At 49.6% G+C, this 17188-nt stretch overlaps 1 protein-coding gene across 2 annotated transcripts in view; it reads left to right on the forward strand.

The window, feature by feature from the left end:
• Nucleotides 1-17188, forward strand: part of LOC147461126 (glucose-inhibited division family A protein) — a 139310-nt gene that overhangs the window by 49063 nt on the left and 73059 nt on the right. For both annotated transcript variants that reach the window (XM_086508743.1, XM_086508744.1), the window contains exon 3: nucleotides 11470-11561. In XM_086508743.1, coding sequence (XP_086364869.1) covers nucleotides 11470-11561 — 92 coding nt within the window. The remainder of the gene's footprint in view (nucleotides 1-11469; nucleotides 11562-17188) is intronic.

Below are 17188 nucleotides of genomic sequence, written 5' to 3' on the forward strand. Positions count from 1 at the left end.
CCTAAATGTGCAAAAATGCCCTCGTCCAAGCCTTGCATCCATGTGTGGACAGCCAAATAAATCCGTATTGTACAGATGTATTGTACGGATAAGATCCATAAGTACATACGGGTCCACCTTGAAAAATACAATCCAACGACCCTATAAGATATAATTTCCTACTTGGAATGCCTTGGTGATTTTCGAGGCTGGATTTAGGGGAATAACTCTTATGGTGATCGTTATTCTGGTAGCGATACTCAAAGTTCTCAAGGCTTTTTTTTTTTCCGAGAAAAAGATCCTTCTATTAGTTACTGAAAACTGCCCATAGGGCTACATCCACCTCTGCATGAGAGGGCTACAACAAGCATGATGGGGAGACTCTCCCAATGAAAAAACAACATATATACAATGAGGCTAAATCAAGAAATGGGAGGAGGGAAGAGCCACACAGGTGGATACAAGTGCCATCTAAGCACCCCCTGGACTATGGTGTAGAAAGGCCCAGGGCGCCAGAGTCGAAGGAAAGCCTCGCGGTGCTCCCGCATGCGGTCGGAACTGCCGTGTAGTCCCTCAAGCTGTCCTCTCAGAGTATGGATCAACTCTAGCCAAAAGTCACGAACAGTCTCTACTGGTGGCACAGGGTGAGCCTCAAAGATGCGGAAACAGCGGGCCCGCCAGATGAACAAGAGAGCTAGGCCACTGATGAGCTCCCAACACTCCTCTCTCTCGTTGCACCACTCCTGTGGAGTAAGCTCTGTAGCAGGCTAGAGTGTAGGTCGCCCCCCCTGCATCACTATCATCCTGCTGGTGGAAGATAGCTCAAACTGAAGTGCCGGGCCCGTGAGGGTGGACCAAGCCGCTGCCCCCCAAGTGTACCGTCGAGCCGTGGTGAGGGCAGGCATCAGCCGAAGAACTCATAGCCACACCTGTGGGCCGAGGGACAGTCCCAAAGACAGTGACGCTGACTCTCCACCAACTGGTCACAGGTTGCACATGCGGCTGAGAGACCACTATGCACAAGCCAGCTCCCTACTGCTGTGGCTGTGTGTGCAACCAGCCACTGGAACAAAGTGATGCGCCTCGGCTGTCTGGACTCCCACAGCCTCTGCCAAAAGGCTGCCAAGAACTCGACTGTGAGGCCCTCCTCCTGCCAATGACGTGCTGCAGCGGGGCGGGCCTCTCTCTATGCTGCAAGTATATGACGTCCAAGCCGAACAGTGTACTGAAAGAAGGGGACTCCTGGGCAGTCTGCAGAAGAGAAAGGGTCCCTACATAGCCACTCACCAGGATCCCACTGTACTCGTGCTAGTGCACAACACTCCCAAGCCCATAGCATCCAGTGTCCAGTCTCAAGAGCTGCTGGGTCAGGGTCTATGACGCAAGTCCTCCCACAGATGCCCACAACTCGGATCCTTTGGAAACAACACTCTGCTACCTGCGAGGCCTCTACTGCAACTCGCTATAATCGTCCCCCACCCTGAAGCTCGAAGAACAGGGCTAGGACAGTCTCTGAGCAGGCCCTGACTGAAATGAGAACCTCCAGTAGTGTGAAGGCTCCCATCCACCGGGGTGCTACTGGCTCGAGAGGCGTGAGCCACTCAGCTGGAACTGACTCTGAGATGTCTTGACACATGCTCTGCACCCCTCTCATGCCCTGTAGTAGCTGGACACCCTGCACCTCCTCAGACAAACCTGTGAACTCAAGCTAGTCACCTAGAGAACGCGCTGGACCTGCTGCCATGGGACCCCAAGAAACATGAGGCCGACTCCCAACCAAGTGGCCTCTCTGAGTGCTAACCATGGGGTTCTAGACGAGGGGCTTCCGTAGGCGCTCCTCCGTGCATGTCGGTTGTCTCTTCTCTAGGCCACGTCGTAAGAGCTCCCAAGATCGAAGCAGACTCACAGCGAATTGGTCCTCTAGTCTCCTGCTCAAACCAACTCGGCGCAACTCTGTAAAGATCCATCTGGTCGAAGGTTGCCAAGGGCCTCCTGACTGAGGCACCCTGGCACGAAGCCTCTGCAGTAAGAACTCCTTCGAGGGCTCCTCGCGTGGAAGAAGTCCTCTGACGACGAACTTCCCAAGAAGGGCTCTGCTCTGCTGTGCTGGATCAATGATCCCAAGCCCTCCCTGAGAACAAGGAAGCGTGATGACCGACCAAGTCACCTTGTCTTGGGCAATCTGAGTGTCACGACCTGATCAAAGGAAGTTCCTGATCAGCCTCTCTACCTGGCTGATACAAGAACTCGAGAAGATCCAGGAAGAAGTGATGTACCACATAGTCGCCAACAACACCTGGTTGGCAACTACTACTCTACCAGCCAGTGAAAGTCGTGCTCAGCTCCAATGTAACAGCTTTCTCCTGATGGACAGGAGAAGAGGAGCAATTTGTTGCTCGGGGGACAAGTCCAAACCAACCTGACAACCCAAGTACCGAATTGCAGTCCCTGGAGGATTCCACCTGAAACCCTCTCCTGGCATCCAATCTGGCACAGGAGCACTGCCAACCGTGAAAGCCACTGTCTTTCTCCAGTTGATCAGTGCGCCCGATGCACAACAGGTCTCCAAAGCCTGCTCACATCTGTGTAGATTGGCCTCCTGGCCCTCTAAGTACAAGGCTGAGTCGTCGGCAAACTCAGCGTCCAGAAGCTCATCTCCACGTATAGGGAGTGCTAAGCCCCTCAGACCAACCTGCTGTGACACCAAAAATCTGCTCATCGCCTCCGCATAGAACAGAAAGAGAAAGGGGGCAAGAGGACAACCCTGTCTGACAGATCGTGCGAGCATGAAGCGCTCACCTCTACCTCATGCCAAAACCACCTGACTGTGAGCCTGTCTGTACAAAGTTAACACCCCTCTGATCCAAGCATCTGAGAAACCCATCCTGCGTAGAGTGCCCTCTAGAAAGTCCCAGTCAACTCTGTCGTATGCCTTCTCAAAATCGAGAAGAAGAATCACAAGGTCCTCCCCACGGAGCCGTGCGAGGGCAGAAGCCTCCCAGAAAGTGAAGATGTTGTCAAGGATACTGCGTTCCTTCACAAAACCTGTCTGAGTCCCATGTATAAGGCTCTCCGAAAGTGGCTGAATCCTCAAACTCAGAGCCTTGGCAAGAATTTTGTAGGCTGAGTTGAGGATGGTGATGGGGCGCCACTGTCGAATCTCCTCCAAGGAGCCACCCTCGTTTGGAATGAGGTAAATCAAGCTCTCACTCATGCTATCCGGCATCAGTCCTGTGTGCAGAATGTACCGAAAGGCACTACAAAGATCTTGGCCAAGCAGGTGCCAGTACTCCAAGAAGAAACTGGGAGTCAGCCCATCCTCACCTGGACAGCTACCACGAGGTAGGGCCCTAAGTGCCGTGTGCAACTCCTCAAGCTGAAGAGACATCTCTAGTCTCTGGCGCATCTCCTCAGTCACAAGAGAAGGCATCTGTGCCCAAACCTGCTCTCTGCATGCATCCTGCCGCTCTGACTGGGGCTCAGTCGACAGTAACTCACGGTAAAAGTCAGTAGCAACTGCACGCACATCCTCTGGCTCACAAACAACTGACCCATCGGGTCTCCTCAACTGATTGACCTTGGCATGCGAGTGCCGAGGTCCCACTGTCTCAAAAAAAACACCTGTCACTCTGTCACCCACCTGAGTCCACTGAGATGCCTGTCGGTGAAAGGCGAACTCATGACGCCTCTCCTCTGTGCTAGCAAGCTTTTGTCGAGCCTGCTGCAACTGCTCCTTCAACCATGACTGTCTGGATGCTGCTCCTGCATCCTCTGTAATGAAGCAATGCCTCGTCTGAGACACTGCTCCTCCTCTCTCGCTGCAGCTCGGCGAGCCAAAGACTCCTGGAGAAAAAAGTGGCTAAGCTGAGCTAGGCCTAAGGCCACTCTGTCTGTAGGTAGAGCCTGGCTGTCCATGCCCTCTGTCCAGAGAGCCTCTACCCTCTCTCTGAGTGCTGAGTCCAACAAGACCCGCTCTGGGATGCGAAGCATCGTGCTCCCACTCCTCTGCGTGTCTGCCACTGTGAGGATCACTAGTGCATGGTCCGAGAAGGATGTCCTTGCCAGGATGCCCACTGATCCCCCCAAGTCACTGAAGTGGTCACTAGTGTAGAAGCGATCTATCCTCGCTAGATTCACTCCTCCCACTTTGCAGTCCGATCTAAAGAAGGCAAGACTAGCTGGGGGCCTCACAAAGCCAGAGTGCTGCCATGTATCCGAGACCCGCAAAGTCATACACAACCTCTCCCAAGCTGCTAACTCGACTCCATGCACAGTAGCATGGCTGCCTCCTATCCTATCAGAAGGGTCCTCCAACATGTTGAAGTCCCCTCCTACACACCAATGGTCAGCCTGCGGAAAAGACTCAATTATCTGTGACCAAAACTCTGCACGAGCACTCGCCACATTGGGCGCATAGATGTTCAGGAAGCCCACAAGGCCACCCTGAACCTGCATAGTAATCCACTGAGCCCTGCCTGGCACAATAATCCCTCTACCCACAATGGCCTGCTGGAATGAGTCCGCAATAGTCATACATACCCCACCCTGGATGCCTCCAGGTCCAAAAGCAGCTGACCAAAAGGTATCATATCGTCCACGCAAAATCTGACCACATCGCGGAATGCGGCTCTCAGACAGATGGTGCTCCTGTAGCATAAGGAGATCAATCTCTCCTCCCACAAGGCAACGTTGAAGCTCCTGACGCAATCGGCCCCGCTGTCGTTGAAAATTGGGGCCCACATAGTCCGTGCACGTTCCACGAGACGATCCTCATGGGGAGCAAGAGAGAACAGATGTTGCCGCAACAGCAAGACGGGCTATCTTCGAGGCTAGCTTGGATGGGGAGTAATCCGTATCCGAGCGTCCTCTAGATAGGAGAGACTGTAGTGAGTGCCTAGTCCAAGCCCAAGTAGAGCGAGCCGTGCGTAAAGCAACCTCCTCTATCCAGGAGTCCTCATGAATGTATACATAGCAAGGCAAACACTGCGTATCAATAAAAAAGTACACCACAATGTGCCTACATCTTGCTGAGTCTGGGGGTGTCACCGCAAACTTGGCCAGTGGCCACAACGTCTGTAGTAAATCTGTAACTCCAAGTTCTCCCATGTGGTGAGAGAACTCGAGAACCTGTGTATCCAACCATCCCACCACTGAGTCGAGGGACCACTGTGTCTCGGTCCTACCACAGAGGGGGAAGGAGAAACCAACTGTTGAGTCCAAGGCCTCTGTCCCCCTAGCGGCGAGGAACAAAGCATGGACCCTGCAGCAGCCTGCCTCGTGGTCTGTTGCGGAATCGCCGAGAAAGCGAGTGAACCCGTAGTCGAAGAAATCCCAGCGGCGTCGGAGGTCAATGCTCGTCAGACCATGAGGGATAGCTGCAAGGGAAGATGTCTGAATCTGCAGAGGGGGCCGCAAGAAGGGCTGACCCTCTCTCGCTAGGCGACTCGTGGCAAAGGCGCTGCCAAGAGATCTCCTGGCCGCCGGCGAGGGACCAGTCTCTTGAGTCGATTGTGGAACTGGAGCAGGAGAGGGGGGGGGGGGGGTAGGAAGCTGGAGGGGGCGGGAGGGAGGAAAAGCGGGGTGGGGCGAAAGAGGAAGAGGGGCGAGGTGGGGAGTGGATGGGAGTAGAGGGCGGATGAGGAGGAGGAGGTGAACTCTAAAGGGGGGGGGCGGTTGGCGAGGGTGAAGTGGAGGTGGAGGCTGGCGTAGGGGGCTCCTCCTGCTCAAGAGGACCAAAGCGGTTCCCCGTGGGAACCCACTGCTGCTGAGTAGGCACATGAGGGCCACTCTGAGTGTCAGGCTGTTGCTGTGGCCCCTGGCGTCGACGGCCATGGGTCTGTTGCCACCCCTCCTCCGCTGGAGCGCCAGGCTCGGAGGGTGACTCTGTGCGCTGTGCCGCTGGTTGTGGCTGCGGCCCAGCCTTGGCAGGATGGGGCTGAGGCTGAGGTGCAGGTCGTGGCCTCCTCCGTGGACAGGCCTTCGCTAGGTGGCCCATCTGTCTACAAATGAAGCACTGGTTCGGAAGACCTTCGGGAGCGTGTGGGTATCTCTGACCAAAACTCGAACTGAGGGGATGCCAGCCGCCTTGGCAGCTACTGATGCTGCCGTACGAGGTGTCTCCAGAACAGTCCCGATGGTGGAGCCAATCCTGGAGAGAAGTGGTAGGTACTCCCTCCGTAAACCCGGAAAGCAGACTGAGATGGGAATGTCTGCCTCCGCTACTAGCACATCCGAAGTCGGGTCAAACCATGTCGCCACTGTCGAAAGTGGATGCGTGATGCTCGGATGGCCAGTGGACTCATAGCTATGACCTTGGAAGCCATCTCGGAGGTCTCGAACTCGATCTGGTAGTACCCCCGTCCGAGAATCTGGACATCCAAGATCTTGCCCACCTCTGCGAGAAGGCGGGCCTGGAGAAGGTCACGCAGCTCTCCTCTGCTGGGTCGGGTGCCGAGAATCTTGCAAATGACCGAGGTCGCCTACAAACGCTCTACCTCTGCGGCTAGGCTCGCTTGCTCTGTCGGTGAAAGAGCAAGTCGAATGGTGGGCTTAGCGGTGCCGGGCGAGGGGGCTTCGGAGGAGTCCTTCTGGGGTGGAGCATGAGCCTCCATTAGTGTCTGCTGCTCTGAAGGAGAAGGGCGGACGAGAAGGCTAACGCTTGAGAGCTCGGCAAGGAGAAACCAACTGAGAATCCACTGCCAGGCAATTCAAACGATGCCTTCGGAGGGGGGGGGGGGGGGGGGGCGTGAGGATAAGGGGCTGGAGCGGCGAGGGCAGCGGGCAGCGAACAAGAGGGGGGGCAGCGGGCGGGGCTGCACTCTGGCTGGGCTGCGCGCAGGCTGGGTGTAAGCTCAGCAACGCGCAGGTAGGGGGCAGCGCGAGGGCGAAGGCGAAGGGGGGGCTATGGTGCGGGAGAGCAGGAGCAGGAGTAACGAGCACTTCAAGTTCTCAAGAATTTAGTCGAGATACTCCGTCGAAGTGCGACATTCTCAGGTAAGGCAGCAATTAACAATGCCTACTTCATTTTCCATGTCCTACATAGGCATTGCCACGTTAGCAGCTCGGAAATCGCGCCTTGAGTTGCCAAATTCTGTAGAGTATGCGATGTCATTACGTGCAAGCATTTAATAGTCCTCCCTGCAGTGGATTGCCATGTCATCAATTTTGTGACACATCCCCTTCTTAGAGGGAGAGTAATCACTCGCGGTTACACATGCAAAATTCAATCTGATTCTTTAACACACACTGCGCTCATGCAAACATGCCAATGACCATCATCACCAGACAACACATTGTCTAGTATGCATTATATCATACAGTTCCACAATCAAATTTCTATTCAATCATCTCATCCTCATCAGAACTCTTGATATTTTGGCATAGCAATATTAGCCATCACACTCAAATCTTGCTGATCTCCTAGGGTGTCTAGAATATGCTTCACAAAATGCTATGCAAACGACATATGCACATATGTAGTCACAAAACATAAAGACATCCAAATACAATGAAACGCTCCCCAAACTTCAACCTGCGTCGTTCAGAGGGTTCCATTTACAACTAAACGATGCCCAGACCGTAGCCTGCCCTGTCTAGAGGTTCCTAGTACAACTAAAATATCCTAGATTGCAATCTGTGCCGTTTAGAGGTTTCTATTTACAAACTAAACAATCCCCAAACTGTAGTCTGCACTGTTTAGAGGTTCATCAAATAGCATTGAAACCACTATCACAATCGGAATCAAACAAGTTCAATCGGCACCAAAACAAGTTCGAAGCAGATATAATCTATTTCAAACAATTTTCTAACAGTATTGTCAAATAGGTGTCAAAAGTGAAGCAAAAGCAAAAAACATTTGGGATTGGTTTTCGTAAGTCGGATTGGAAGGACGACTGCCTTGTCATCGCGGTTCAAGGTTATGGTTCAATTGCGGATATGAATAGTAACATTGTTTTAATGATGCCAAGGCATTTCCAAAAGTGCGTCACAGTGCCTCACGGCCTTGCCATGGTACCCCAAAATGGTGAGAGGAACGACATCGATAAGAGGAACAACTATACTGGTATCTCTTGTAGCTAGCTCTGCATTAATGGGTCGTACTTGAAACCCATGCATCTTAGAAATTTTGGATAAAAGTGGAATTTTCAATGGCTCCGTGATAAAAGAAGATGAGTGCTTTGTGGCCATGAATCTTTCCATAAGCTTGGCTTGATTCTTTGGACGCATCGGGTGTAGAAATTGCATAAATATGTGGAACAAGTCCTATTGAAGGCTTTCTTGACAGGAGGTTTATCTCCTTAGTGGAGACAAACATAGGACGTCTGGAAACATTCGAAGCACCTATCTTCTTGTTGAAGAGTTTCCCGTTGACGAGTAGTAAGGTGAGGTCATGCATGCGGAGTCGAAGTATCATGAGAATGTCTGGAATTAGAATGTTGTGGTTGAGGATTTTCTTTACGTGCCTGTCATCTTCAATTGTAAAATCAAGCCTTCCCTTCATTTGTTTATAGCCAACTGCAACATGGTTCATAAGCTCTTGTATGGTGGAGACTTGCTCGGACAGACAATATTCCTTAAGTGGAGAATGTAATCCGATAGTATAGCGGTCACACTGGTTTTCCAAGGTTAACATTTTGAAGAAAGAGACGACAAGGTAGTTGTCTAGTAATTTCTGATTGTAATCTTCCATGGTTTCAGACTTTCGGTGGCCAACATTTTCAAGTTGCCCCATTCTGCCAGAAGTTGTACTTCAAATAAGGAGGTCAAGTAACTTCGAGCAAAAATATTTTTAAAAACTTTGCCAAGTCCTTGGAGCGTGAGGCTTAGTGTTTAAAGAACTTCACCACTGCATAGCATTGCCTTGGATTATTCTGTGTAGTTTCCAAGTGAATAGATATTGTCAAATTATTGAAGAAATTGCAAGGCTTTCTTCTGATCTTTCATTGTCAAAAAGTGGAAAATTTTTACCATAGATCCACCATCCTTGTAGTCTTTATAGGTTGAGACATTGCAGGTACCGGAGGTGGATAATAAGGACAGGCATATGGATTCTAATTGTGAAACACAGGAAGGAAGTGTGGTTGCAAAGACGGTGCAAAATCAAGTGTTTGTAACCACCTGGTGGAAAACTACTCCAAGTGGAATAGAAGCTTGTGTGGATTGTTGAGAAGAAGCTCTTGCGTTGTTGGTGCCCGAGGATGGGAACCTTGAGGCATCAATGGCTATAGCATGTAATTCAAGAACTGTTGGAAGGTTTGCAGAATAAGCGAATTGTGCTGAGGATGTTTCTAGAGGATGTTGCGAAGTTGATCAATGAGGAATTGCAAGTACTCATTAGAATCTAGAAATGCCATCTTTGTCTGTCCCGGTAGGACCGGTTTGCTTGTCAAAATAGTGAATGATTGAAGCTCTGATATTTCTCTAACCAATGGGGCACCACGTGCTAATTGGAGAGAACAAAACTAGAATAGATTTTAGCACGTGCTAACTGGAGAGAACAAAACTAGAATAGACTTTAGCACTTCAACGCAGCTGGAACAGAGAGAGAGAGAGAGAGAGAGAGAGAGAGAGAGAGAGAGAGAGAGAGAGAGAGAGAGAGAGAGAGAGAGATCCCACACAATAGATACGGAGTGGTGGAGTTCCACTCTTTTTTTTTCCAAGAAAGAGATCCTTCTATTAGTTAATAAAACTGCCCATAGGGCTACAACCACCTCTACTAGAGAGGGCTACATCAACCATGGGGGGAGACTCCCAATGAAAGAACAACATATGTACAATGAGGGCTAAATCAAGAGATGGGAGGAGGGAAAAGCCACACAGGTGGGCGGTAGTGTCATGGTGGAGTTCCACTCTTAGATGCTCTAGCCCCAAAACCCTAGAGCATCCCCAAAACCCTGGCGCCCCTTTCGGTATTTCTTTTATATTGACCTATAAACGGTACAACTTCCAAGTGCAAATCTGCAAATGTCAGACTACCAAGAGCCTCCCCGAAGGCTTATATTTAAAGGCCCTTGGCTTGAAAAGCATTAGATACAAAAGCTGACGGTCAAAAGCATTTTCCCTTGCATAGGCACTGCCACTCAACAGCCCGAACATTGCGTTGTGAATTGTGCAAATCCGTATAGTATGCCACATCATCACTTGTGAGCTGTTAACAGTCCTCTTTTTAGTGAGTTGCCACATCATCACTTTTGTGGCAATCTGAGCCTGATGGTACTCTGCCCTCAATTTGATAGGCATTAAAGCCCAAAAGCCCAGAAATGACTTAAATTGTAAGTTATTTTTACGAAGTCCAGAAAGCTCATGAAATCATTTGATATCTTTAACAGTTGCTCAAAAGCAACTATACATCATATGCTGTCAATAATTGATGCCAAAAAACACCTTTAGGGCCAAATCAGCCACGTAGGGCCCTATCTTTATGCTGCCACATCCACGCGGCAACAACCATGAGATGCAACGTAGGATTGGATGCCACCTTTTTTTGGTGAAATATCTTGAACGGAGGGAGAGCCATGATACCAAAGATGAAGGTATGGACACATGAAAAAAAATTGTCAAAAAAAACAGCAATTAGTAGGTAGTAAGGCTTTAGTAAATCCAGCTTCTTGGTACCAAATCGCACCAAATCTATGTAGGGGTAGGCAATGGGTAAGTCCCTCATATTCAGCCAAAATGCAAGATGTAGCAGACTCCAGAAGCCTGCAAAAATGCAAGAAGAGTGGATAGGGAGGGGAGAGGGGTGGGGGAGAAGCTGAAAAGATCGCCCAGCCAAGGGTGATGCCTGGTCTAAAAGAAAAAAACACTGATGCAGTGCAAGTGCCTAGATTTGGTGCTCTAGTTAGAGTGTACAATGGAAGATGAGAAGAGAGGGACCATGGAGCAAAGAAAGGAGTGAGAAAAGTCCCAAAAGATGGCAGCACAAACTCTAGTTAAGTGAATGGTAACACATGACGGGATTGAACGAGGGCCATGGGGAATTGAACAAGGGTAGGTGCCCCGGCTGAAGCTCCTATAAGGTGCACAGATCCATGTCTCACAAGTGCATTTGAGCAAAGAAAAAATGCATAGGTGGAGCCAATTTAACATGAAAATCTACCATCATGGACATCAAATTTTACAAAACTAAACCTAATTGTAAATATATCTGACACAATCCGAAGGAGGTGGACTGAGGTAGCGTAGGTCTGAGATGCCAATAAATGAAATTGAATTGATACAATACTCAACTGTATAGTGTACACTAGGTGTGCTGTGGTGTAGTGGGAAAGGGCATATAAGGTGTGTCCTCTTGTCCATAGTTCTAAGTTTATGCTACAGACTGTTGTATGTACGGTTGGGAGCAAGATAGGTCTTGAGCCATGGAAAATCAGACAGCAATTATAATATTATAGTTTTCTGTTTTCTTTTTTTTTGAACTTTTAGCGTTTTTTTTTTTGATATTGAGTGACTGGCTTTTAGTTTTCAACGCTGTCTTTGTCTTCTGTGCAGCCATGCAATCCGGCTGTAGGAGGTCCTGCTAAGTCTCAGTTGGTGCATGAAGTGGATGCTTTGGGGGGTGAAATCGGAAAAATGGCAGACAGGCATGCTGTCAACTTTAAGATATTCGAGTGTGATTATTTCATGTTCTGATTATCATTGTATCTACACTTTTTGCATCGATGTATCATCATCACCATTTCTTTTGCAGACTATACTTTTTAAGTATCAATGCTTGGTGCAGACCATGTTGGGAGGTGCAGGCCACAAACTGAACAATTCTTCCTTGATGCTTTAACCCCTTGGGTTATTTGAGAATTTCTTGTGGCTTTGCTGAGTGCATGAAAGCTGAGTCAAGCTTCTATGAGTCTGTGCTTGCCTCATCAATTGGCGAGGTTTAACTGAGCTGTGGCAAGTATTTAGTGTGGCCTGAGGGCATAAGGAATCATTGATGGTTGCCTCGAGAAATAGACATGCCTGTTTGTATGTGCATCCTTGTGACCATGTGTAGGAGGATCTAGTGCGGCTTGTGTCCATGAAGAATCATTGATGTGTTTCTCTCTCTCTCTCTCTCTCATGATGTGTGTGTGTGTGTGGGTGAGAGAGAGAGAGAGAGAGAGAGAGAGAGAGAGAGAGAGAGAGAGAGAGAGAGAGAGAGAGAGAGAGAGAGAGAGAGAGAGAGAGAGAGAGGGAGGGGAAAATGAAATGAAACATTGAAATGTTATATTAATGTCTTCAAAACGCCAAAGTGACCTATGAGACCATAAAGTTACAATGTGGTGGATCTGATACAAAGTCAGAGTAACAAGATGACAAAAATGAAATGACAAATGTCAAAATAAAATACTATGGAATCCTAAACTGCTAGGTGTGAACTAAGCAGCTAGCTGGGATAGCTAGATCACAAGAAATCCAGCATCGGTCGCTGGCCGATCTCATCAATCTCCTCCATGGTCAGTAGTTTGACCGGGCGTCGTGCATGTCGAGCCAAAGTGATCCGAATCCTCTGATGCAGCCTCCGTCGATGCTGTGTAGTCCTCCGCAGTCGTGGGCATCTGGATCTACCCAGCTCAGTCGCTCGGTCGATCAGTGTGCCTCTGGTGTGAGGCGATGAGCTCTGTTGTGGTAGTAACTCCTCCGGGTGTCCAATGGCAGCTCTAAAGAAATCTGTGATATGTCTCTGAGACTGGCTAGCCTCTCCTCTCATCAGGCTCTCTCTGTGTCTTTGTAGCTCGAGCAAAAACAAACCCAAGCATCTCTGATCCTCGTACTGCATGACTCTGGAGAATGGTCCAAAGCCCTCTCTGAACAAGCAATGGAAGTGGCCTCGTATCTCGTAGTAGACGGGGTAGTGGCATGTGTAGTGCAACTCTGTCTCACGCTCGATGTCACACAGGGGGCATGTCCTGGCCTCTCCTGGTACTCTGCTGTATCTCCCAGTCTCGATCCGCAGCTAGTGTAAAGATGTGCGTATCTGGCGGATAGCACATCGTATCCCATGAGACAAGTGGGTGTCCATGTATCTGGGCCTCGGCACAAAACCATCAACCGTAAGCTGGAGGAGACGCTCTCTGTAGAAAACCATCTTCGTGCCCAGCTCCTGTGCTGGCTGTATCCATGTCCTCCTGGTGTCTAGCTGAGTCAAGTCCTGGCGGATGAGCCTGGTGATCTCGGACTGTGTAAGAGTCAGAGAGGGTGCATCCAGTGAGTACTGGAAGGGAGGCAATCTGTCTATGCTGAACCCATGGGCCTGAAACCATGATGTCATCTCCCCATACCAGCATGCTATATCTCCCTGCATGGCTAATTGTCGAGAGGACTCAAGTGCAAGGCGGGCATATTTGTCTCTTGGAAGTTCCCACATGCGGTGTATGAAGGAGACAGATCTAGTGAGCGCCTCAACCACTAGTGGGGGGGCAGCTAGCTCTGCTCGGACAGTAGCACGTGGTACTGAAGCCTTCGCTCTAATGAGCCGCGGGATCATAGAGACTAGAGGCTTCTCCATGTCCCCCCATCCATCACTGCGGCCTGTCCTCCTGTGATGATCCAATGAAGGTCCCCAAATCTCAGCTCCATAAAGCAATGCAGAAGCCACCAGAGTGTCAAAGAGCTAGAGCTTCGTCCGAGCAAGGTAGTACTGTACGTACGTACGGATGACATCCGTACAATACGTCCGTATAGTACGGATCCGTACCGTACGGATTGCATCCGTACGGTGCAATATTTTTTTTATAAAAAATTTGGGCAGCGCGTGCGGCGTCCGTTGCAGCAATAGGGTAGCGTTTTATTTTTTGGGTAAAGCTCTTTACAGAGAGTGTGCGCTTCTGTAAAAGTTGCAGAGCAGGTGCACAGCAGGTCTGTGTGCGGCACGGTTAAACATCACTGCTAGAAGCTCTGCTAGTAGATCTCTGGCATGCGTGAAATGCTCAGCCACTAAACCATCATGATCGTATGCTCTCCCAGTCCTCATCCTGTCAAGGCCTTCCTCACCATCTCCGCGGTGAAAAAAGCACATGTGTGTGGGCATGGATCGGGAGGGTCGGGAAGGGGGGGCTGCTCAAGAACTGTGTACAGAGATGATGCGTACTGGCCGCAGTCCTCTGTAGAAGTGATGGCGGGGGGGTGGGAGAGTGCTCCTGAGAGAGCCGCCATGCCTCACGTGAGTCCTGACTCAAGAATAGGTGATATATATCCTGCTCTAGGCGAGCCAAAAATGCCCTCTTCTTCAACCGCACTAGGCGTCCGAAGTCAATCTGTGACTGCCTGTGAGTGATGTCCCCCAAAAGCACCTCCCTCTGAAGTCTAGCTCTAGTGTCCCGGCATTCCTAATGATACCAACTGTTCTGGGGGATGCTCCCCGAGCGGCGTCTCTGCTCAGGCTGGGTATGTGGGTAAGCCTTTGCTGTTGCATCATGTAGTGTCTGTGTCAATATAGTAGTAAGCTCCTCGAGAGGTTGCCCTGGCTCCTCTGTGCATAGGCGTCTGTAGATCCCATCTATGTATACAGACTCCGTCTCCCGCGTGAAGGTGTAGCGAGTAGGGGCTGCTGTCCGTAGCCTGTGTGCTACACTAAACTGAAAAGAGATGGTCATCGACATGAGCATGATCCACTGCCACACCAACAGGTCTGGGTACAACTGTGAGATCTTGGATACTAGAGATGAGGCTCGACTGTGCCATGACATAATCCACTGTGCAGGCTCCATGTCTGTGTGGAAAGCATGTAAAACCCCCCGAAGCGAGAAATATGTGTAAGCCATTCAAGATGGCCAATCCATGTGCAGTCCCCATGTCTATCAAGTGTCGTCCGTACTCAGTGTGTTCTCCATCTTGTGATAGTGTGGATAGACCTGTCTTTGCAACATCCAGCTCTCTCAGCATCTCCTCTGAAGTATCATAAAATACTGTCTGATGATGGGCAGTCCTAGCATTGAAATCCCCTAGAATTATGATGTCACCATCTCTAGAGAACTCCCATATGTCATCATCGAAAATAGAAAAAGGGGACTGTCCTCTGGGTGGTGCATACACTGACGTGCTTGGGGGAAAGTAGCGAATAGCAATGTAAAGGTATCTGTCTGTCTCTGCTCTCAGTCTCACCCACATGTACCTAGCTTGCTCATCTCTGCGGGCTATATGTATCAATGGCTGCAACTCCTCCCTGAATAACACTGCCGCTCCTCTTGATCCCCGCCCTCTGTGCTTTGATCGTGTCTCCTGTCTATAGGCAGCCTCCCATCTATATCCACTAATGTGAGGCATAGACTGCCCAGGGGCTTGATGTGTCCTAGAGTAGAAGACGATGTCTCTTCCTTTGAAACTATCCTCAAAGGCGCCCACATCAAGTCGCATAGATCCATTACAATTCCACGTGGCAACTTTGAGTGTGGTCCCATGGGTCTCGCACCGTCATGTGGAGTGCCGCTCTACGACCATCTCTGTAGAAGGCCGTCTTTCCCTTCTCCCTTGCCGCTTGAATCTTTGGCATTACCTCTCTCATATGCGCAAGTTGTGTGAGAGTGATGTCATCTCCAAGGAATTTGCCCGTTTTCTTTAGTGTAGGACTCTTCTTCAAGAAGTCCTTCTTTGCCTCCATGGATGGGAAACGGATGATTAAAGCTCTCCCTTTTGAAGTCTCCCCATTGCCTTGTGTCTTCTTCCCCACCCTCCATGCCTTTGTATGAGTAGCCTCACTACCCATCATGCGGAGAAGTTCTTCAACTTCCCCTTCCACATCATCTCGGTCTTTAAGACCGGTTACTCTTATATGCAAAGCTCTAGTTTTCCTTTGCTGTTCTTCTTCTAGAGTCATGTTGATGATTGTAGGAGTGGGGACAGATGTGGTTTCTTTCCCTTTCCCTCTCTTAGCGTCTTCTATCCATTCATCCGGCTTCTTCTGCGTCTTCGTGATCACATCCATCCACGAAGACGTCTTTACCATCTTTTGTTTCTCCTCCTCTTTGATCATCCGTACCTGCTCTTTGATGACCTTGATTTGCTTTATCACCGAAGGTTGGAATTCCCCCTCCTCTAGTCCACTGCTTGCTCTATCAGCAAGTTCTCGCTTGAGAGCTGAGACCTCTGTCCGCCTTATGTGCTTGTAGCTCTGCTTGCAGGTCCTCTTTCTCTTTCTTCCACTGCGCGTCTTCGTTGAGAAACATTTGAAGAAGGTTGGCCTTCTCTTTCCACCATCCCCCCATATCTGCGTTCCAGTCTTTCATCTCCCTCTCCATTTGTGTAATCCGCTTGTTTGTAACCACAAAGGTTGCTTTCGGATGGGGCTTACACACTGGCGAAGCACTCATGACCTCCATCAAAAATACAATCTGCAGTTCTGCCAAAGCCAACCCACTATGTCCACATCACACATACATCCCTGTCCCGCGTAATGTATACATAAGATTCCCTAAATCAATCATACATTCTTGACATTTGCTTTTCTGATTTTCTGCAGAGTTTTTGTCAGAGCTGTTCTGCCTTTTGTAAACCTGCAGGTTCTTGCACTGTTTTTCAAAAATCTGCAAGTGAAAATTGGGGAATTTCCTGTTTTTTATTTCCCTGTAACTCTGATTTTCTGGCTGTTTTGGGGGGGGGGGGAGGTGGGCGGGGCTGGCTGTGCGAGAATGTTGGGGGGGGGGTGAACAAGGCAGCGGGCGGGCAGTGTAGGCAGGAGCAGCGCGAGGCGCTTCAGCAGCAGCAGCAGCAGCGTGAGGGGCAGCAGTGAAGCAGCGCGAGAGAGCCTGTTGGGCAGCAGACAGAGAGAGAGAGAGAGAGAGAGAGAGAGAGAGAGAGAGAGAGAGAGAGAGAGAGAGAGAGAGAGAGAGAGAGAGAGAGAGAGAGAGAGAAATGAAATGAAATGTTATATTAACGTCTTCAAAAGGCTAAAGTGACCTATGAGACCAGAAAGTTACAATGCGGTGTATCTGATACAAAGTCAGATTAACAAAATAAATTAAACTAGGATAACAAAATATAAATACTGCGGGATCCTAAACTAAGCAGTACAATGTGAAGACAATATGGGAGGAGAGTAGAGATCCATCTTCATCTGCACTCTTTACGACGAAAGTGTATGGCTTGAATCCTTTGCTGTAGCCTCCTTCGAAACCGTGTAGCTCCTCTTCTCCATCGGGGTCTTCTAGATCTCCCTAGCTCCACTGCTCGGTCTATGAGAATGCCAGTAGTGCGGGTAGACCTCTCCACCGTTGGCTGCTCCTCTGTCTGTTCTTCT

The sequence above is a fragment of the Adiantum capillus-veneris genome, chromosome 3 (genome assembly GCF_014529385.1).
Source record: "Adiantum capillus-veneris isolate H3 chromosome 3, ASM1452938v2, whole genome shotgun sequence".
In the NCBI taxonomy this organism is placed as follows: Eukaryota; Viridiplantae; Streptophyta; class Polypodiopsida; order Polypodiales; family Pteridaceae; genus Adiantum; species Adiantum capillus-veneris.